This window comes from Tarenaya hassleriana, unplaced genomic scaffold (assembly GCF_000463585.1).
Source record: "Tarenaya hassleriana unplaced genomic scaffold, ASM46358v1 Cleome35, whole genome shotgun sequence".
NCBI lineage: Eukaryota > Viridiplantae > Streptophyta > Magnoliopsida > Brassicales > Cleomaceae > Tarenaya > Tarenaya hassleriana.
In genome coordinates, this window is record NW_010966617.1 from 1,010,802 (window position 1) to 1,032,547 (window position 21,746).

General features: G+C 39.3%; 4 protein-coding genes across 7 annotated transcripts in view; 3 read left to right on the forward strand and 1 right to left on the reverse strand.

Moving 5' to 3' along the window:
* Positions 1-159: 159 nt before the first annotated feature.
* Positions 160-4,253, reverse strand: LOC104822097. The gene is made up of 7 exons (XM_010553202.2): positions 4,120-4,253; positions 3,817-3,966; positions 1,366-1,584; positions 1,177-1,292; positions 859-1,022; positions 548-702; positions 160-397 (listed from the first exon to the last, which is right to left on the reverse strand). The coding sequence occupies exons 1-7, from the start codon at positions 4,168-4,170 to the stop codon at positions 305-307; spliced, it is 948 nt and encodes a 315-aa protein (XP_010551504.1). The 5' UTR covers positions 4,171-4,253; the 3' UTR covers positions 160-304.
* Positions 4,254-5,092: 839 nt separating this feature from the next.
* Positions 5,093-7,626, forward strand: LOC104822098 (hypersensitive-induced response protein 2). Of its 4 annotated transcripts, none has more exons than XM_010553207.2 (7): positions 5,093-5,257; positions 5,976-6,032; positions 6,176-6,368; positions 6,462-6,582; positions 6,668-6,759; positions 6,843-6,939; positions 7,041-7,626. In XM_010553207.2, exons 3-7 carry the CDS (start codon positions 6,180-6,182, stop codon positions 7,397-7,399), a joined length of 858 nt encoding a protein of 285 aa, XP_010551509.1. In that variant the 5' UTR covers positions 5,093-5,257; positions 5,976-6,032; positions 6,176-6,179; the 3' UTR covers positions 7,400-7,626. The 4 variants fall into 4 exon arrangements, with proteins under 4 accessions (XP_010551509.1, XP_010551506.1, XP_010551505.1 ...); XM_010553206.2 differs by lacking the exon at positions 5,093-5,257 and adding an exon at positions 5,393-5,418; XM_010553204.2 differs by lacking the exon at positions 5,976-6,032 and having other exon boundaries at positions 5,094-5,257.
* Positions 7,627-8,320: 694 nt separating this feature from the next.
* Positions 8,321-8,815, forward strand: LOC104822189 (probable E3 ubiquitin-protein ligase ATL44). The gene has a single exon (XM_010553337.1). The coding sequence runs from the start codon at positions 8,321-8,323 to the stop codon at positions 8,813-8,815; it is 495 nt and encodes a 164-aa protein (XP_010551639.1).
* A 7,863-nt stretch (positions 8,816-16,678) lies between these two features.
* LOC104822100 (alpha-amylase 3, chloroplastic) overlaps positions 16,679-21,746 on the forward strand; it is a 5,988-nt gene continuing 920 nt past the window's right edge. The window contains exons 1-13 of the mRNA XM_010553208.1: positions 16,679-17,068; positions 17,323-17,450; positions 17,576-17,630; positions 17,709-17,822; positions 17,906-18,026; positions 18,257-18,612; positions 18,987-19,630; positions 19,948-20,137; positions 20,317-20,423; positions 20,668-20,917; positions 21,049-21,171; positions 21,288-21,455; positions 21,570-21,746. Of these exons, the coding sequence (XP_010551510.1) occupies positions 16,742-17,068; positions 17,323-17,450; positions 17,576-17,630; positions 17,709-17,822; positions 17,906-18,026; positions 18,257-18,612; positions 18,987-19,630; positions 19,948-20,137; positions 20,317-20,423; positions 20,668-20,917; positions 21,049-21,171; positions 21,288-21,455; positions 21,570-21,728 (2,742 nt within the window). The 5' untranslated portion in view covers positions 16,679-16,741 and the 3' untranslated portion in view covers positions 21,729-21,746. The remainder of the gene's footprint in view (positions 17,069-17,322; positions 17,451-17,575; positions 17,631-17,708; positions 17,823-17,905; positions 18,027-18,256; positions 18,613-18,986; positions 19,631-19,947; positions 20,138-20,316; positions 20,424-20,667; positions 20,918-21,048; positions 21,172-21,287; positions 21,456-21,569) is intronic.

Genomic DNA, 21,746 nt, shown 5'->3' on the forward strand with positions numbered 1-21,746 from the left:
CTACATACACAACACTGACAATGCTTTATATATATATATATATATATATATATATATATATATATAAATAACACAAGCAATGGATAAAACTACAGATGTTACAGTCTCGTGAAATCTTCTTACAAAAGCCCATTTCACAAACATTACATTTATTTTTTCTTATAATTAAGAGTTTGATATAGGCTCATTCACGAGTTGGGCACGCAAAATACGACTATATATATATATATAAGAGACATGTGATATTGTACTTGGAACCGATCGAGCACAAATGGTCCGAAATTAGGCGTGTATATATATAGTTTTAGACAATATGATCGACCGTGAAACGTGTGCTTTCCATAACGTTGTTGGCGCTTTCCAACTCAAAACCTTCACGTCTGTGCAACTCTTTGATCTGCAATTTGATCAATTAATTCCTTCACGTGGGTTGATTTCTTTAGAGCTCTTTATATTCATATGCATACATATATATATGTATGGAGAAATCATTGGTCTATTCATTCTTTGAAACTAACGGTAAGAAAATTTAAGTTAGGAGTGTTACCTCGTCTCCTGGCACATCTTTGTATTGTGGCAAAACGAGACGTTCAGTGAACTCGATGTACGAAGCAGGGATCGACTCAGTCACCCCGTCCGCAAATTCTACCTCAAGTCTTTCCGAAATCGACGAGATTTGCAGTAAAAGACTGTCCTCACTCACTAGAATTTAAAAAGAGTATCGAGATTATGTACCGATATATATATATATTATCAGTGAAAATATTGTTTTGATTTGGTACCAATGCAGCATTTGTAAACGATGTTATTTTGGTTAGATGAGGAAATTGAAATAAGAAGATATGATTTTCAACATACCTTTTACAATCCCTCCTTCCTTGTTCAGTTTGAACCCTTTTCCCTGGAGAAAATCTTTGACGCTTTGGATGTTGCCGAGACCGTTTTTCATCCGATGAACCGCGAACGCAAGGTGGTTCATCGTGTATCCGTGGACAAGCGTCCAAGCCGCAATTTCGCTTTCCCTTGATTTCACGCAAACACACATATGAGAAAGCGCCTCCATATATATACACATACATATACACACATCGTCATGTATACACAATCAAGACGCTTATATATATCGGATATCGCCAAAATGTACTAATTATTAAAATATCGAAACTGAAGATTTACTTGGCAAGTTGCTTGAAATCGGTCGATGTTGGCTTCTCCCACATTAAAGATCCGAGTGTACTTGAAAGAACGGCTTGCTTACCACCACCCGGTTTCAGATACTTCCTTATTATCTCCTTAATTATCACCCGGAAAAAAACCAATCATATATATATATATATAGAATGTGAATTTGAAATGTTGTTACACCTGTGATGTAGGACTTAGTTCGTCCACGAGGACCTCGGCGATGACAAGTCGGGGCAAGGGGCCATTGTCGAGGCCGTGACCGTCGACGGGGACATGAACTTGCGGCGGAGAAAACCACAGTACACGTAATTTTTTCTCCGGAAAATCCATTCCACCTCCTACTTTGTATCCATATTCCATGAAAAAACTTGATAACGAATCAATTCCATAACCATCGACCTACACCGCCGAGCAATACAAAAAAAATGTATAATTATAGATCATAATATGAGAGAAACATGGGAAGATATTGAGAGAGAGAGAGTTTTAATCTTTTGAAAACTGTTAGTATTTGTGGCTCAAATTATGTTTAGAAGACTTTGCATGTATTTTATATTATATGGTTTATGTGTATTAGTTGGTTTATGTTACGTATTGCAGTTTTATGGAAGTTTTAAATGTAGTTTAATGTTTTAGTGGGTGAGTAACTGTTTGCACAGTTACATTTCGTGTCTTATATGTATATGTACATTATGTTGCAGAAAAATTACAAAGGGTTGCAGTTTGTTTATTATTGTTCTCTTTGTCTTTTATATGTGAGTATTTTTGTGTATTCAAAGGAAAGAGTGAGGTGTTAGGCTAACTCTTTGAGAGGAATTCACAATATCTAACAGTGGTATCAGAGCGGGGTTGATCTTTCGGGATCTGTGAGTGTTTTTTTAAAAAAGTGAAAACGAAATGGATCAAAATGTTGGTGCTGGGGTAACTCTCCCCGTTCCGGTGTTTGATGGTGAGAATTACCAAGTCTGGGTTGTGAAGATGAAAGCGTTTTTGAAGGGTTCGGATCTGTGGGAAGCCGTAGAAGAGGACTATGAAGTTACTCCGTTGGGTGCTAATCCTACAGCGAATCAAATAAAGTTGTACAAGGAGAGAATGGCGAGTAAAGCAAAGGCCATGTCTTGCATCTTCTCGGCAGTGTCGCCGTCGATCTTCACGAAGATCATGGGGTTGGAGTCTGCCAAAGAGATGTGGGATTTCTTGAAGAAGGAGTATGAAGGGGACGAAAAAATCAACGGAATGAAAGTCATGAATTTGTTGCGAGAGTTCGAGCGACAACAAATGAAGGGAAGCGAGTCAGTAAAAGATTATGTCGATCGTCTTGTCGATATAATCAACAAGGTAAGAATTCTTGGCACTAAAGTTGAAGATGTTAAGATTGTGCAGAAAATTCTAGTTTCTATACCGGAAAAGTTTGAAGCAACGGTGGCATCTTTGGAAAACACTAAAGATATGTCAAAAATCAAGCTCTCAGAAATTCTTAATGCCCTTCAAGCACAAGAACAAAGGAGGCTTATGCGAAAGGAAGATTCAGTGGAAGGTGCTTTAATAGCAAAAGAAAGAATTTTTGGTGAGCAATCCATTGAACCGTGCAAACATTGTGGTAAGAAAGGTCATCCGTATTGGAGATGTTGGAAAAGACCCGATGTTAAATGCAGGAAATGCGGTAAAATGAGACATGTTGAGAAGATTTGCAAAGAAAAGAACACAGAGAATGTTGAAGTTGAAGCAAATATGGTTGAAGGAAAAGAAGAGGAACAACTCTTTTGATTGATCTATTATTGGTGTTTCTGAAGGATTTTGAGCCAAGGAGGAGTGTTAGTATTTGTGGCTCAAATTATGTTTAGAAGACTTTGCATGTATTTTATATTATATGGTTTATGTGTATTAGTTGGTTTTATGTTACGTATTGTTGTGTTTGTTTTATAAGAAAAAAACTAACAGTGGTATCAGAGCATTTTGAGATCTTTTTGGGCTTGTGGTGAGAGTTGTCTGAGATTTTTATGGAAGTTTTAAATGTAGTTTAATGTTTTAGTGGGTGAGTAACTGTTTGCACAGTTACATTTCGTGTCTTATATGTATATGTACATTATGTTGCAGAAAAATTACAAAGGGTTGCAGTTTGTTTATTATTGTTCTCTTTGTCTTTTATATGTGAGTATTTTTGTGTATTCAAACGAAAGAGTGAGGTGTTAGGCTAACTCTTTGAGAGGAATTCACAATATCTAACAAAAACCTTCTATCTATTTTTTTTAATAATCTGAAAGTTTATCAAGTTTTTGACCCAACTCCATGAATCGATAATGAATCAATTCCATAATCATCGACCTACTACCAAACAATACAAAAAAAAAATATAAATGGACGTTCTCAGATATTTTTTATTTTTGGATAACTAAGAAGTTCACCAGACTTTCTACCCGATTATATCTCTCACGGCCGGAATCAGCTGTGTACCGCAATTAAATTGCACACCTTCTACCTAACCCGTGGCTCGATCTCAGATATTACTCTATTCGAATTCAGATTTCGAGGTAAGTCCAATGGAAAGAACAGACACTACATTTGATCTTAGCCAAAAAGGCCGAGAGAGATATATATATATCCAATGGAAAGAAGAGTAACGAAAAGTACGAATAGGGTCCTGAAAGTGAAGTGGTCGTAGAAGATCCTGTCGTCGCCATCGGAGCGGACAAGTTCCCATATTGCATGAACCGTAGGGTTCTTCCTCAGATACGTATTCAGTATTCCCCCGAACACATCCCGCAGAAACGTCTCACTTCCCTGTCGCCATATATATATAAAAATTCTTGCTAAATAATAAATAATTAAACCAACACACTGGAATCTGTGTTTAATATCATCATCGTATATATATATGTATACATGCAAAAAAAAAATCATATTGTGATTTGTGGAGAAGAAATCATCGATTACCTGAAACGACGAGTTCTGAGATCCTTTGTCCGAGACGCCGAGAGAACCCATTGTCGGCAGATCTTTGCAACACTCTGTGTCTGAAGATATGATGTTTGGATTTCTTTATGTATAATATGTAATGTCTCTATATATTATATAATATATATTTTGTGTGTGTGTGTGTGTGTATTGTTGTTCCCGAGATAATATCTATAATACTTCCAAAAAAATAATAAATATATTATTTTGTGGAGCAGGTACCGCCTCGGTCTTATGATTGAGTAATTGGGCTGAATCATTGTATCCATGATTTAAGACTGCCTACCTAACTCCACATCAATTTTTTGTTTTTTAATGTTAATTTGTCTTATTAATGCAAAGAAACGGTCATGAAAAACACGTTGGACATATTCATATAGATTGGGCTCAGTGGTTAGTCCAATAAAGCCCATAGTTGGCGATTTAAATTGTGGATCCAATTATAGTAGGAGTCCAGTAACATTTTTTTAAAATACAACTATATATTGTATATCTATCTTTACGTTTTAAAATTTATAATAAAATTCGAATTTAAAACAAGAAAACAAATTCTTTATTTTAATATATATTTATATATCATCCATATATACATACTAATTTATTTTTCATATTATATTATATAACTCCACCAGATGAGATCATTATAAATTTTGGGAATTTTTATATCAAATCAAAGGATAAAACAAAGTCTTTATTTTACACAACACTGTTATATATATATATATATATATTGCGTTACAAAAATTTAAATAAACAAAATTTTATAAATTTTCCATCTTAATCTTATCTTCTATAATCACAATGAGGTATGAAAACCACATTTAAATACGTACTTGTGTCTGAATTTTTTTTTCAAGTGTTGAAAAATAAAATAATGGCATCACGAGTCCGAGTTGAGTTCGACTCGGGCGTCTCCGAGTTTCAACAAAAGAATCATTTTTCCCCATCGAAACGACAACGGAGTGGCGCACATTAGCACACGACGTCGTTTTGAGCACCAAACACACCGCCACCGCTTTCTCTCGTTCTGTTTCGTGTTAATATCCGACTTGCCCAGAAAGGGAGGACTGAAGATTCCTCTGAGAAACGCAGTTTTCGATTTGGGTAATTCCTCAAGGTACGAACCTTCGCTGCAATTTCCTTGAAATTTCCTTGTTTTTGATATTTTCTGGTATTGAATCGTGTATGTGCATATATATATATATATATGCGGAGAGGTTCCTGGGTTTATTGGCTCTCATTCTTCTTTCTGTTCTCTTGGAATTCTGAAATCGATTGGTATCGCTTTTTCTCTTCTTTGTATCTACCTTGATCGACATAGTTGTTCTTGTAATGATCGTGTTCCATTTTCGAACGTGCCATTAAGGTCCGAGTAATGGAATCTCGTTGTGAAAATTCGTGATTAGGGTTTGATTTTTCGGGGACGGGTTGAGATTTTTCTTCCCGGGTGGGGCTTTGTTCGAGAAGAAGAATTCTGAAAAAACTGATCCTGGGCTGGGTTCTCGGTGCTTGGTTTGAATTTAGCTTCTGATCAAAACCCTTTTTTGATTGCTCACAATTTCTGTGGATAGCTTATAGCAAGCAAACCATGTTTTAGGATATATTTTTTTTGGTTTTCAAGGGAAAATTGGTGGTCTTAAATTATTTTCTCAGCGTCAACTTAATCTTATCCATCTGGGGTTTTTTTAATGAATTATTGACCAAAAGGTTGAACCTGTCTTTGACTATGCGCATGGTCTTAGACTCTGTGGGCAGAATCAGACAATCCCCTTGTTTCTTTCTTTTTGTTTGCCCTTGTAATCTGGACTTAGGTTCTGTTGTATAACCATCTTTAGGTGATTTCTTCTTTGTCCTTTACTCGGGGGCCTGCGGTTGAGCGAGATAGACTATCTGTATGTATCAGTTCTTTCACTTTTGTTCCCTTCTGCTCTGTTGATACCCAGCCTTGTTAATGTTATACTCGACGATCTTGATCTGTACTAACATGATATGATCGAGTTATGAAGCCTGTTTTCGTTTTGCTTGGTGAAATCAGGAAAATGGGTCAAGCTTTTGGGTGTATCCAAGTGGACCAGTCGAAGGTTGCAATCAAAGAGACTTTCGGGAAATATGACGAGGTTCTTGAGCCCGGTTGCCATTGTTTGCCGTGGTGCTTGGGAAGCCAGGTGGCCGGCTACCTCTCCTTACGTGTTCAGCAGCTCGACGTCCGCTGCGAGACAAAAACCAAGGTTGTCTTCTTACCCTTCTGCTGTTTATTTTTCAGAATAGATATGTAGTTCCTTTCATTGAGTTTTACAGTTTGGTTCATGGAAATTGTTCAGGATAATGTTTTTGTCACGGTGGTTGCTTCCATTCAATACCGAGCCTTAGCTGACAAGGCCCAAGACGCCTTTTACAAGCTCAGCAACACAAGGGCTCAGATTCAGGCTTACGTTTTCGACGGTATGAGTCCATAACCTTTACCTCCCAACCTTTTCTTCTCTTTTTTTTTTTGCCAAGAACTGATCCAAGTTGAAGTCTTGTGTAGTCATCCGGGCAAGTGTTCCTAGGCTGGACTTGGATTCAACCTTTGAGCAGAAAAACGATATTGCAAAGGCTGTTGAGAGTGAACTCGAAAAGGTACCACCTTGAGCAGATTTCTGAAATTTTACATACAATAACACGAGTTCTAGCTGAATCATGTGGCTATGTGGGTTATATAGGCTATGTCGCATTATGGCTACGAGATAGTTCAGACACTGATAGTGGATATCGAGCCAGACGTGCATGTGAAGAGAGCCATGAATGAGATAAATGCCGGTATTAACGCTTATATTCACTGCCTCAATGGATCCGATATTTGTATCTGTTTCTCGAATTCTCTAACCAGTTTGACAATGGGGACTCTCTCTCTCTCTCAGCTGCTAGACTGAGAGTGGCAGCGAATGAGAAAGCGGAGGCAGAGAAGATACTGCAGATAAAGAAAGCGGAAGGAGAGGCAGAGTCGAAGTACCTTGCGGGATTGGGCATAGCCCGACAGAGACAAGCCATAGTGGACGGTCTGAGGAACAGCGTTCTCGCCTTCTCTGAGAAGGTTCCAGGGACATCTTCAAAGGATGTCATGGACATGGTTCTGGTCACTCAGTACTTTGACACGTTGAAAGAGATAGGGGCATCTTCCAAATCCAACTCGGTCTTCATCCCCCATGGTCCAGGAGCCGTCAAAGACATTGCTTCGCAGGTTAGGGAAGGTCTTCTGCAAGCAAGTTCTTCTGCGTAAAAAAAAAAACAACTCAAAAGTACAGTTGCAGTTACAGTTAGAGTACTTGTTCATGGTAGACTTGTTTTGTGTTTGGTTTATAACTCTGAAGCTGCTTGTTTGTTAACCGGACCGGGATTTGGTCGTTCTTCCGAGTTCCGGTCTGGTTTTTCTACGTAAATGTTATTTGTTTGGTATTATTTGCTGAAACATTCTGGGTTTAAATATATTTTCATGAAATCAATGCATGGTACGCGGTGTTCTTGCAAATTTATTTGTTTTTGTTATAAACTGCATGTATAATTATCAAAGGAATTTATTTTGGTATTTGATATTTTAAATCTCTTCTACTTGCGTCACAAACGACGTCGTTACATGCGTCACTGGCACCATGTGAGACAGGAAAAAGGGACTTTCTAACGTGAAAATGGATGTATTACTTGAAATATTTAATTCTTTTTTTTTCTTTTGGTACATAATTTTCTCATTTTCCCACACATTTAAACACTTAAAACAATAGCCTTAATTAGAAGTTATATATATATATATATATATATATATATATATATATAATGCCCTTAATTATAACATTGTGTTTGTTTAGTAATGCAGTTTTTATGGGTATCAATGCACATGTTGCTGTGTGGCATTGTGTTTCAATTTGCTAATTGATTTCTATTTATAATCACACCTATATGTATATGTGTGCAAATATGTGTAAACAAAAATAAGCAAAGGTGAGTGTGAATGTCGGTGTCTGTGTGTCAATGTGCCCATTGTGGGCAAGCACATTATGTCTACGGCTATATGTAGGTGTATTCATATATATATATATATATGTATGTATGTATGTATGTATGTAAAGATCGTTATAAATATATTTGGAGCACTACTATATTGTACCACAAAAATTTCTTGTCTCTCCACACGAGTGATTGAGTCATGACTCGTCCACTCGCCGCTGGTCTCCCTCCGTCCTCCGCCGCCGCCGTAACCACGGTGGCACCTATCCCTCCTGCTCCACCGGCCGTGGAAATTCCCCTCGAAGCCAGATTGATGGTATGGCTATTCATCATCATTCTCGCTTTGTGCCTTTATTGCCGCTTCGCCGTTAAAGGAGCTCTTGATAATTCCGTTTCCGCCCATTCTACGGCTTTACCTCCGACCATTCCGTCACCACGGACCGGACTCTCTTCCTTGTCCGAGACACTCAGTTCGTATGAATGTGTCATCTGTCTCGAGGATTTGGCCGACCGGGACGAGGTTTTTAAGATAACGGTGTTAGGATGTGGTCACGGATTTCATGCGGTGTGCCTCGACAAGTGGTTCCGGAGCAAGCTTTCGTGCCCTTCTTGCCGCCGAGTCCCTCTCTCTGATAAGTCCGAAGAATCCGGCGGAGAAAAGGCGTGTAGATATAACTCCGGCGCCGGAGATTGAGCAAGTACTAATGACGGTCCAAAAACCATTATATGTGTGGAATTTAAGTACGTATGTGGCTTATAATCCACGTAAGAAATTTTATTCGCAAAACGATTTATCTTTTGTATGAATAATGACCTCATTCTTCATCCACTGACTCAAACGTTGGTTGATAAATAAATATAATGCTAAACCTCTCACATTTCAAATAACTATATGCCTTATAACAATATAAATATATATATGACATCTGTACCGTACCGTTATTTATCCATAGCACACATGAAAAACAATTGTGTATATAGTACGTATACTTTTTTATGTGTATTGTGTATTTGAAAAATTGTTCTAAATATTGATGTATTAGCAGTGATCAAGAAGCTGGTGTTACTAATAATTAATAAAACATGATATAATTCAAGTTCTTCTGCCATTTTTTCCCTTCTCTTTCTAATCAATCTCTTTTTTTTTTCTTTTGATGACGGATGATGCTACCCTTCGAACGCGTTGACTAGGTAGGAGCAGCCTTTGTATATGGACCGTATAGACCTAGAAATTTCCTTTTTCTCCACCATCCAGGAATCGAACACTCAACTTCAAGGTAAAATGATTTTCTAATCAATCTTGATAACTCAAGAACGTCTACCGAGATTATACTAATTTACAATAGGCTAATTCAGATATTCGTTCAATCATTTGTTGATATATGAGTTCTGACCATTCTTTCATATAAAAAATAGCGCAATTATAATATAATAACGAATATGAAAATGTGATTATAATAGCCAATGGTATATACATAGCTGTATATTGTTTCCAGATAGCTATGATTTTATATATATATATATATATATATATCAGTATATATATATCGTACGTACTTATGATCATGTATGGTGGGTTCAATGTCTCGTGGTATCAGTCTATTACGCACGTGGATGACGATCAAATGCTCATCATGCAAGGTTGAAAACAGCTAATATTCCTCTACGTACGGGTGTGAGAGTGAGTGTGATGAATGCAGATGTGATTTTATATATATATATATATATATATATATATATATATATATATATTATATAGGAAGATGAATATGACAAAATGCATTTAGGCTAATTAATGATTGATTAGCGTAAACGGGTTCGGATTAATAATTATGTTAATGGAGGAATTAAGTGTATATGGTGGAGAATACCATGGACTGATAACATTACCATATTTGGTTAAAGGTTATGATACTAAATGCCCAACCACTAGTAATCAATGCTATTTAATTGACATTTTACCATTCAAATTCTGAAAAACATTCCATATCCGCACATATGCATATTATCTTACATTATTTGTTTTTGTTTTTTACCCGCACCATTAACTTTTTGGACCGCACTGATGCTCCATTTCACAATGCAAGGTTAAAATTCTATAAATGTACAATGTTTTCATGAGGATCTTTAAGTAAAAAAAAAAATTTATGAATTTCACCCAAACCACAGTCTTTAAGACTTCCCCACAACCTTCTTCAGTTCAAGTCTTCAACTCTCTCTCAACATGAGTCGTGCTCTCCCAAGCCTCGGCGCCTTACCGGCGGCCGGAGCTCGTCCAAACTGGTGGATATCATTCGGAGGCTTCGTGACGGTTTTTATAGTGACCTTACTCGTGATTATGGCGTTCATCCTCGTCCTCATCATCGGCTGTTGCTTGCCTTGCCTTGGCCTTCTGCTCCGATTCAGAGTCATGGCTCCGAATCGTTCGAACACGGCCTCCTCGAAGAAGGAGATCAGTCTCGGACCTCTGCCGACATTCGTTTTCTCGTCCACTACTGCCGGAGAAGTGTCGGAGGGGGAATGCGTTTTCGCTGTTTCACAGAAGAACAATTTTTCCAGAAAACTTTACGGAGAGAGAGAACTTGAAGATAACTTTCAGTATATTCTCAATAATCTTTCTTACTTGTAAAGCGTTCTATACATTCTCTTATATACAACTTGCTCAAGAGGTAAAGTTGCCCTATACAGTGGTCCCAACATAAAGGCTAAAAAGTACATCCTAGTATAGATCAAAAACGCCCTTGCACTTGTACGTAGTATGAAGCAGAGATGTGTCGAGTAATATCCTGGCAACAAGTGCAGAGGTGGTTATATGGCAGATAAGATTTTTTAAGAACAGATGATGGTAATCGGTTTATAATATAAATGGATGTCTGTACACAATCGCCCCAATAATCAAGGGGTATATTCGATTGAAAAAGGAGGGCTCGGGCGACATTTAGTATGTGTTGGTGTTTCCGTTCAACAACGGAATTTTGCTGGGGGGTGTATGGACATGAAAAGAAATGAGTGATGCCCTTTTTGGAGAGAAGGGCTTTAAAAGAAAGCTCAGGGGCGTGGTCGGATCTTATTCCTTTCACTTTTGTATGAAACTGATTTTCAACATAAGCAAGAAAGTCTGGAAAAATGGATAGAACATCACTCTTCGAACGTAATAAGTAAAGCCATGTAAGCCGAGAGCAATCATCAACTATAGTCATAAAATATTTGTACCCATCGATCGTGGACACATGAAAAGGGCCCCAAGTATCAATGTGCAGTAAATCAAAAGGGTTTAAAGACAAATTGCCACCAAAAGGAAAAGACAGTCGTTTCTGCTTTGCTAAGGGACATATACTGCAATCAGAATGTGCAGATTTTGAAGGAAGAAAAGACAACTGATCAGAAGTACTAGAGTCTTGAACTTTAAAACACACAATAACCAGTAACGGATCGGCGTGTATCCGGACAGGAACCCCAATCGGCATCAGAATAGGCTTTAAGTGTCATGGAAGAAGAAGCAGAGTAAAAAAGTCCTTGGGAAGGGGAGGATTTAAGATATCGCAGAACTCGAAAAGCAGCATGGAGATGAGGAGTTCTGGGCTGAGACATGAACTGGCTCAGATTCTGCACAACAAAACAGATGTCAGGTCTAGTAACTGAGAGATAAATCAGCTTCCCCACCAATTGACGATAGTATGATGCATCAGCCAAGAGATTTCCTGAACTCTGAGACAGTTTCGCCTTTGTTTCCATTGGAGTAATAACAGGTTTTGACCCAAGCAGACCATAATCCTCAAGAAGCTCCAATGTATACTTTCTCTGGCATAAATGTATACCAGATGCAGAACGAGAAATTTCGATTCCCAAGAAGAAACGCGGAGGACCAAGATCCTTGAGCTGGAAGTGATCTCGTAACAGAGACTTTGTAGAATCGAGCATGACAGAATCATTCCCAGCAATTAGCAAATCATCCACATATATTAGAACAATTGTGATGCGTCGATCAACATATCGCACAAACACTGATGTATCTGCGGCAGATTGTTTGAAACCAGAATTCAAGAGAGTGGAAGATAGTTTAATATTCCACTGCCGAGAGGCCTGTTTCAAGCCATAGAGAGACTTGCGAAGTTTGCAGACATAATTATCAGGAACTATCTCCCCCGTAAGTGCAGTATATCCAGGTGGAATGGTCATGTATATTTCTTCGGAAAGGTCACCATTGAGAAATGCATTGGACACATCAAGCTGACAAAGCAACCAACTCTGTGACGCTGCCAAAGCCAGTACAATTCGGACGCTAGTGAGCTTCGCAACAGGACTGAAAGTGTCCAAGTAATCCAGACCCTCAACTTGTGTGTATCCCTTGGCTACCAATCGCGCTTTGTGGCGTTCAACAGAACCATCAGCATTAAACTTGGTTTTGTACACCCATTTACATCCAACTGGGTGTTTGGTAGCAGGCAAGGAACAGAGCTCCCAAGTGTTGGCACGAGACAATGCCTCAAGCTCAACTTTCATGGCATCACACCATGTTTCAGACTTGGATGCTTGGAGATAAGTTCTGGGTTCTTTAGTGGTGAGAATGGATAAGGCAAAGAATCTATAAGATGGTGTAAGTTTGGCATAAGATAAAACATCTGAAAGTGGATAAAAGGTAGTGCCTGTTTTTGGTGGAGGTTTGTTATGCTGAAAATAATAGCAGTGATAATCAGAGAGGTACCCTGGGAGTTTGGTTTCCCGCTGTGATCTACGACCGTTCCTAGCATATTCAACTACTTGTAAAGGAGGAGGAGAAAAGGGAGGTGAAAGCGAAGAGGAGGAATTAGAGGCTGAAGAAACAGGAACAGGGGTGGAAGAAACAGGTTCGGGCATATCAGTGGGATGTAAAACAGAATCAGTGAGTGGTGGCGAGGGAGTAGAAACAACAATGGATTGTTTAACAGAGGATGAAGAATCTGGAAAAACAGAGGTAGGAGCAGAACGACTATCATCATACAATAAAAAAGGGGATGGAGAAGAAGGAAAGAAATCAAGAGTGACAGAAGGAATTGTAGGAGTTTGAAATGGAAAGACATTTTCATGAAAAATGACGTTACGAGAAACAGTGATGGCATTTGTCTCAAGGTTGAGAACCTTGTACCCTTTGATCCCAGGAGGATACCCAAGAAATATAGATGGTGATGCTCTCGGAGAGAATTTATGGCGATCTTTAGAAAGGGTTGACACAAAACAAAGACAACCAAAGGTTCTCATATGGGCATATTTCGGTTTGGTCTTGGTTAAGACTTCAAAGGGTGTTTTTTTTTTAAGAACAGATGATGGTAATCGGTTTATAATATAAATGGATGTCTGTACACAATCGCCCCAATAATCAAGGGGTATATTCGATTGAAAAAGGAGGGCTCGGGCGACATTTAGTATGTGTTGGTGTTTCCGTTCAACAACGGAATTTTGCTGGGGGGTGTATGGACATGAAAAGAAATGAGTGATGCCCTTTTTGGAGAGAAGGGCTTTAAAAGAAAGCTCAGGGGCGTGGTCGGATCTTATTCCTTTCACTTTTGTATGAAACTGATTTTCAACATAAGCAAGAAAGTCTGGAAAAATGGATAGAACATCACTCTTCGAACGTAATAAGTAAAGCCATGTAAGCCGAGAGCAATCATCAACTATAGTCATAAAATATTTGTACCCATCGATCGTGGACACATGAAAAGGGCCCCAAGTATCAATGTGCAGTAAATCAAAAGGGTTTAAAGACAAATTGCCACCAAAAGGAAAAGACAGTCGTTTCTGCTTTGCTAAGGGACATATACTGCAATCAGAATGTGCAGATTTTGAAGGAAGAAAAGACAACTGATCAGAAGTACTAGAGTCTTGAACTTTAAAACTTGAAGGGTGCCCCAATCGCCGATGCCAAAGATCAACAGTGGGGTTTGAAAGAGCTGTACACAAAAGCTGGGAGATGGAGTGAAGATTTTGAGTGATGGATGTTGGCTGGTAGATGTAAAGATTGTGTATCAGCTCACCTCTCCCAATCATCAAGCCCTGCAAAGGGTCCTGAATGATGCAACCAGAATGAGAGAAAACAACTGAATAAGAGGTGTTACATGTCAAGGAACTAACACTTAAAAGGTTAAAACGAAAGGACGGAATGTATAAGACAGAACGTAAAATCAGCAAAGGAGAGAGTTTAACAGTTCCAGATTGAAAAACAGGGAGTAAGGTACCATTGGGGAGAGTAACAGAAATGGGAGAAATAGTTTGGATATGCAAGAACAGACCTAAATCACAGCAAACATGGGAACTGGCACCAGTGTCCAATATCCAAGGGGTATGAGGGTGAGATGAAATGGGTGTAGGTTGAATAACAGATAAAATATGGGTGGGGGGATAAGAAGAAGGATGTATACCTGGATTGGGTGCATAGGATGGTTCAGCAACCGAGTCCGAAACAGGAGGCGAGCTACCAATAAGTTTGAGTTGAGATTGAATAGTGTCAAACAGAGCCTGAACCTTAGCCATCGAGCTCTCAGAGATAACAGATGCCTCAGGTGTTGGCAAAATAGGACCTGTCTCAGAAGACAACATATTCAGTGGAGTTGATGTCTTAGGATCCATACCTGCCCGTGGTGTAGGCAGCAGAGGTGGTTTGTTGGAGCCGGAAGGGCGAGAAGAAGGTGGAAACCCATGCAACTTGTAGCAACGTTGAATGGTATGCCCTTGCATTCCACAGTGAGCACAGACAGGACGGTGCTTAGAAGCAGGGTTCATCGAAGATCTTCCCCGAGAAAACGGGGAGACAGAAGCTTGAAATACCACCGAATCAGAAGACGGTGGACGAGCTATGCGTTGGTGCTCCTCTTGGGAAATGAGGTTAAAAACCTTAGAAATGCTTGGCAGGGGCTCCAACATGAGGATTTGGCGACGGGCTGGATAGTACGACTCGTTCAGTTTCATCAGAAACTGAACAACCTTGCGTCGCTCGACTAGATCCATGAACTTGACATTAGCTTGGCAGGTACAGCCACCGCACGAACATACAGGGTACGGCTCGTAGTTCTTAAGTTCTTCCCATAATGTGTTCAGCTTGGTGAAGAAAGTGTTGAGATCTAACGCACCTTGTTGTAGACTTTCAATCTTTTGCTCAACATTGAAAATCTTTGAGACATTCTTCTGCTTGAACCGAGTCTCCAAAGTCTTCCAAATCACATCAGCTTCATCAAGGTAGAGGATCTGACTGGCTATTTCGGAAGAAACAGAATGAGAGAGCCAAGTGGAGACGAGCGCGTTGCAACGAGACCAAGCCCCAGAATCTGGGTGATCTTCTGAAGGCTTAGGAACAGTACCGAAGATGAAACCCACTTTGTTCTTTGTGATTAGAGCTTTGATAACAGAGCGGGACCAAAGGTTGTAGTTTGATTCGCCAAGGAGTTTTTCAGAAACAAGAGTAAAACTCGACGAATCTGCGGCATGAAGAAAGAGGGGGTTTGAATACGGGTCAGGGTTGAGAGGAGCAGAAGAATGGGTGACAGTGTTTGAAGAAGAATCTGGGGTTGAAAAAGGAGATTGATGAACAGGAGGTTGAGAGGGTGGGATTCCAGATGTAGCGGAAGTCGGGGAAGGAGAATTATCAGCCATGGTAGGTTACGAAAAAGGATAAAGAAGCTGAAGAACAGGTGAAAAAGGGGATGAACAATGGAAAAAAAATTATAGCTCTGATACCATTTCGCTGTTTCACAGAAGAACAATTTTTCCAGAAAACTTTACGGAGAGAGAGAACTTGAAGATAACTTTCAGTATATTCTCAATAATCTTTCTTACTTGTAAAGCGTTCTATACATTCTCTTATATACAACTTGTTCAAGAGGTAAAGTTGCCCTATACAGTGGTCCCAACATAAAGGCTAAAAAGTACATCCTAGTATAGATCAAAAACGCCCTTGCACTTGTACGTAGTATGAAGCAGAGATGTGTCGAGTAATATCCTGGCAACAAGTGCAGAGGTGGTTATATGGCAGATAAGATGCGTCATCTGTCTGGAGCACTACGCTGTCGGCGACGAGCTTCGTCTTCTTCCTCGATGCGGTCACTGCTTCCACTCTTCCTGCGTCGACCAGTGGTTCCGGACTCGCCCTTCTTGCCCTTCCTGTCGTCTGGTCCCTTTCTGATGTCATCCTCTGAATTATTGATTTAGTTTTTTTTTTTGGTTTTGTTTTGTGATATGTTTAAATAAGTCAAAACTCAGAAGAAGTGTTATTGTGAATGTGAATTAGATTATTATTATTATTATCATCATCATCATCATTATTATTATTGAAACATGCCCACTGACAAGAATCGCTAATATATACCATTTTTAACGATATAATATAAAGTCAAGTTAAAAGTATTATAATTTATAAACAAAATAATAATAAAAAAAAAACGCACTGCAAATCCCGAGCATAAGATTAACAAGAAAAAGAAAACGTATAATTAAAAAAGATGCGATTAATCGAATCTCGAAAAAGTTATAAAAAAAAGGAAGAAAAAATCGAACGTCTACCACTAACACTCCCTTATAAATATCTCAGGAAAAAAAAAAAATCTGCCTTCGATCCTTCTCCTTCTCCTGCTTTCTAGATCAGGGAACCGCCATGTCTACAATCACCATAGAGCCTTTTCTACACCATTGTTGTCGTCGACAGAGCCCTAGAATCTCTCGTGGAGCCCGGGATTTTCGGCCATGCTCGCTGAGTCTGCGTGGTTGTTTCACTTCGAAGACGCTCCTCTCTAATGGAAGAAGCATCGCCGCCGGTGCAGGAGCCAGAGACAGAGCCGGAGCCTTCACGAGCTTTGGTCTCCGTAGCTTGAAGCGTTGGAGGTTCGTGACGATCCAAGCTAGCTCAACCGATGCTGCTGTCATGGAAACTTCGGATGATGTCGTCTTCAAGGAAACTTTCCCAATCAAGCGAATTGAGAAGGTCTCTCCTGATCTTCGATCAACATGCTTGAATTATATCACTGTTGGAGTTGGGAAAAGAAATTGAAAATTCAATTTTGTTGAATCTGTATTCATGTTGCTGTTGCTTGGCTTGATCCAATTTGGTTGATGTAAACTGATTTGTGGAATGCGCGTTAGACACTTGGGATCGAACTGTGATCATGTGCTTTTACTGGTTTTATATGCGCAGTTGTGTCTAATAAAGAGATGGTCTTATTTCGTGTGGAATGATAGGTGGAAGGAAAGATTTATGTTAGATTGACTCAGGTGAAGGGAAACAATTGGCAGCTCAGTGTAGGATGTAATCTTGCTGGAAAATGGATCATTCATTGGGGAGTTTCATATGCGGGTGATATCGGCAGGTTCTTCCCCTTGTGGCATTTCCTTTCCTTTGGGACTCTCCTGATTATATTATTTGGGAAAAAGGGTACATAATTAGACAATGGATTGATGATAGCTTTGTGTTCTAATCTTTGGAATTCGACAGCGAATGGGACCAACCTCCGGAAGATATGAGACCGCCCGGTTCTGTTGCTATCAAGGTACGATTAGGCCATCTTCCCTTGGGTTATTAACCAATTTTTATTTTGACGGTATTTAACACCTTTGCACTTGATCAGGACTATGCCATCGAGACACCCTTGAAGAAGTCATCAGAAGGAGATCCATTTCATGAAGTCAAAATCGATCTGAATCTCAAAAGCTCAATAGCAGCTCTTAATTTTGTGTTGAAGGTTTTGATGCCGAATCCTTGGTAGCAAAGTGACCTATTCATTCACCTTTATGTATGCATTTATTTGTGAGTATTCTTTTCCAGGATGAAGAGACTGGAGTTTGGTATCAGCACAGAGGAAGAGATTTTAAGGTTCCTCTTCTGGACTATGTTGATGACGACGGCAATGTGATTGGAGCAAAGAGAGGCTTCGGTATATGGCCAGGTTTCTGACTTAACTGTTTCATGGGATTATTTTGATGATATTTATCACTACAAGGCATTGTTCTAACAGCAGTCTAAATTTTCCTTTCTTATGCATAATATTTTTAAATCCTTGTGTTTATGACAATGTTCATCCTCGCTGGTTATCAATGAATTATCCAAGTTAAACTGACCAAGTGATTCAATGGTGATTTGATTCTATAACTTACCTGCTTCCTCCTCAATCCCTAGGCGCCCTTGGGCAGCTCTCAAGCATCCTTCTCAAATCAGATGAACTGCATACTAAAGATCAAGATAGCAGCAAGGAATCAGCTGGTTTTGGACAAGAAAAGAAAGGCCTCGAAGGGTTTTATGAGGAGATCCTTATTACTAAAGAAGTTGCAGTTGTTAACTCAGTCAGTGTCATTGTGAAAAAATGCCCCAAGACATCTAAAAATATGGTACATTTGGAAACTGATACACCCGGTGATGTTATTGTCCATTGGGGAGTTAACAAAGCTGGCAGTAGAAACTGGGAAATTCCAGCTGAACCATACCCAGAAGAGACATCTTTGTTTAAGAACAAAGCATTAAGGACTCGCTTACGGGTAAGAGTCGAACTGCATTTGTCAATGAGAACTGGTCGTTAGTTGTATTTTTAATTGTGAATAGGGTGGTGATCCCTTCTTTACTATCTTTCTAGTTACAGTTTCTTAAAATTCAGAATTAGTGAGTATTTGTTATCTTTAAGGTAGTTTAAGACATCCTGTTAGTTATGTATTTTTTTTTATCATGTTGCTGCTTCCATAGCTCTGTTACTGCTTCCAGGTGTTTTGGTGTACACCTCTCTTTGATAATTGCACATGCTGAGAACAAAGATTCTGAGCTTTTAGATTTTTACCTTACTTTTTTTCTTTAACTATTTGTTGCTTTGCTGTGGTGAAATCATTTAAGTATTGTTTGCTTGTGAATGTTCTTGCAGCCAAAGGATGATGGAAGTGGATCTTATGGATTTTTCCATTTGGATGAGAAGCTCGCAGGGTTATCTTTTGTTCTCAAGTTAAATGAAAATACTTGGCTGAATGATAAGGGCGATGACTTCTATGTCCCTTTCATTACTTCAAGTAGTTTGCCTGTTGAAACTGAAGCTGCTCAAGTGAGTAGAACCACAACAGAAGTTGATCAAGAAGGTTCCCAGAGCGCTTACACTAAGGAAATCATCAATGAAATAAGGAACTTGGTGAGTGACATCTCCTCACAAAAGAATCAGAAGACAAAGACAAAAGAAGCACAAGAGAACATTCTGCAAGAGATTGAGAAACTAGCTGCTGAGGCATACAGTATATTTAGAAGCACTGTTCCAACATTTACAGAGGAGAGTATTTCAGAAGTAAAGGCTGAGAAGCCTCAGGTCAAAATATCCTCTGGAACAGGCACAGGATATGAGATATTGTGCCAAGGATTTAACTGGGAGTCCCACAAATCGGGAAGATGGTACATGGAATTGAAAGATAAAGCCGATGAGATAGCTTCACTTGGATTTACCATTGTGTGGTTACCTCCTCCAACAGAATCTGTGTCACCTGAAGGATACATGCCTAAAGACCTGTATAATTTGAACTCAAGGTATTCTCGTAATTATGATATCACAGTTGTTGACTTTTGCTGTTAGAGTAGACTCTTTTATACGCAGAGGTGCTTAAATTTCTTCCGTGAATCTAGGGTTATCATTCTTCAAGTGGAAATAAGCTGAACACTGTGGTTTGAGGCTATTTCCATTGTGTTGTATTTATGATCGGTAGAAGATAAAATAATGTTTTCAGATGTTTTGGGAAACTAACATTATTATGTCCTGTATAGATGATGCTATGGCAGTGGTCCCGTTATTTATGGCTGAAAAGAACGGATTTTTTAACCCCCACTTTTCTGGTGTAAACTATCAGATATGGAACTATTGATGAGCTGAAAGATCTCGTGACGAGATATCACGAGGTTGGGATCAAAGTTCTTGGTGATGTTGTCTTGAATCATCGATGTGCGCATTACAAGAATGGAAATGGCATTTGGAATCTATTCGGTGGGCGTCTGAATTGGGATGATAGGGCAATAGTTGCAGATGACACTCACTTTCAGGTATCTTTTGAAAGATTTACATGAAAACAGGCTTTAGAGGTTATAGTGACAGATTCTTGGAAAGGACATGTTTCCTGTTGGGTATATGTTGGCATATTTTCTGCTTATAACTGTGGGCCTATTGGTTTATATGATCTCTATTACACTTCATGATGCAATTAACTATCTAATTCATACAGGGTAGGGGAAACAAGAGCAGTGGTGATAATTTCCACGCTGCTCCAAACATAGATCACTCACAGGAGTTTGTTAGGAAGGACCTCAAGGAATGGTTAAACTGGCTCAGGTTAGAGCTCCATCTCTTCCTTTTATCGATCAGCTGATGACTGTTGTCTGATCTCACTCTGCTATTTCCATGAATTATTGTTTCTTAGCCCTTGATAATCTATATACGTCCCAAACAGACCAGATTCTCTGCTAACAAATTAATCATTTTTCACTTATACATATGCCAGTCCCTATCTATTTTTTCTGTATAGTTGTATCCACTGTTTTTCAATTAAAAGAAAAAGGGATTTATTTGTGTGCAGAGAAGAAGTAGGGTATGATGGGTGGAGGCTTGATTTTGTAAGAGGATTTTGGGGAGGTTATGTGAAGGACTATTTGGAGTCAAGTGAGCCATACTTTGCTGTAGGTGAATATTGGGATTCTCTTAGTTACACGTACGGAGAAATGGACTACAATCAAGACGCTCATCGACAGAGGATTGTCGACTGGATTAACGCCACCAATGGAACTGCAGGCGCTTTCGATGTCACAACCAAAGGGATTCTTCACGCTGTATGTATATTTATATCTGTCTTAACAAACATTTTTTTCCCGGTGAATAAATATTTTAGATATCTGCAAGAATCTCTTGATGCATGGTTTTTATGGGTATATGATAGTAAAAGACACACATTATGGTGTAGGCACTTGACAGATGTGAATATTGGAGGCTCTCGGATGCGAGTGGAAAGCCTCCAGGGGTGGTTGGATGGTGGCCTTCTCGTGCTGTAACGTTCATTGAGAATCACGACACTGGTTCTACACAGGTTTGTTCTCGGGAATTTGGTATTTTTCAATCTGTTCAACATTTTTGTATTTGGATATTCATGAATATGAATATGTACACACACACACACTCACACATGGGTTTTTGTTGTTTCAGGGTCATTGGAGATTTCCAGGTGGGAAGGAAATGCAGGGATACGCATACATATTGACGCATCCGGGAACACCGGCAGTGTTCTTCGACCATATCTTCTCTAACTACCGTTCCGAAATTGCCCATCTTATCTCTCTCAGAAACCGCAACCAAATCAACTGTCGGAGCACTGTAAGTATCCGAACCTCAGCTTTAGCATCTGTAATAATAGTAGAGCCTGTTCCAGTGAAGATGCTTACTACTACTTTTTTTTCGATATATTTTGAATAATAATAATAAAAAAAGGTGAAAATAACAAAGGCGGAGAGGGATGTATACGCGGCCATAATAGACGAGAAGGTGGCGATGAAGATCGGGCCTGGTCATTACGAACCACCAAGTGGCCCTCAAAACTGGACTCATTCCATCCAAGGAAAAGACTTCAACGTCTGGGAATTGTCGTAAGTTCACCCCCCCCCCCCC

Bases quoted from the DNA above. Each gene is read 5' to 3' on its own strand.
- LOC104822097 (XM_010553202.2), bottom strand. From the start codon at position 4,170: ATGGGTTCTCTCGGCGTCTCGGACAAAGGATCTCAGAACTCGTCGTTT. The intron at 1,293-1,365 runs GTGTAACAACAT...GTGATAATTAAG, and splicing joins AACTAAGTCCTACATCACAG to GAGATAATAAGGAAGTATCT. The intron at 1,023-1,176 runs GTAAATCTTCAG...CGTGAAATCAAG, and splicing joins GATTTCAAGCAACTTGCCAA to GGAAAGCGAAATTGCGGCTT.
- LOC104822098 (XM_010553207.2), top strand. From the start codon at position 6,180: ATGGGTCAAGCTTTTGGGTGTATCCAAGTGGACCAGTCGAAGGTTGCA. The intron at 6,760-6,842 runs GTACCACCTTGA...TGGGTTATATAG, and splicing joins TTGAGAGTGAACTCGAAAAG to GCTATGTCGCATTATGGCTA. The intron at 6,940-7,040 runs GTATTAACGCTT...TCTCTCTCTCAG, and splicing joins CATGAATGAGATAAATGCCG to CTGCTAGACTGAGAGTGGCA.
- LOC104822189 (XM_010553337.1), top strand. From the start codon at position 8,321: ATGACTCGTCCACTCGCCGCTGGTCTCCCTCCGTCCTCCGCCGCCGCC.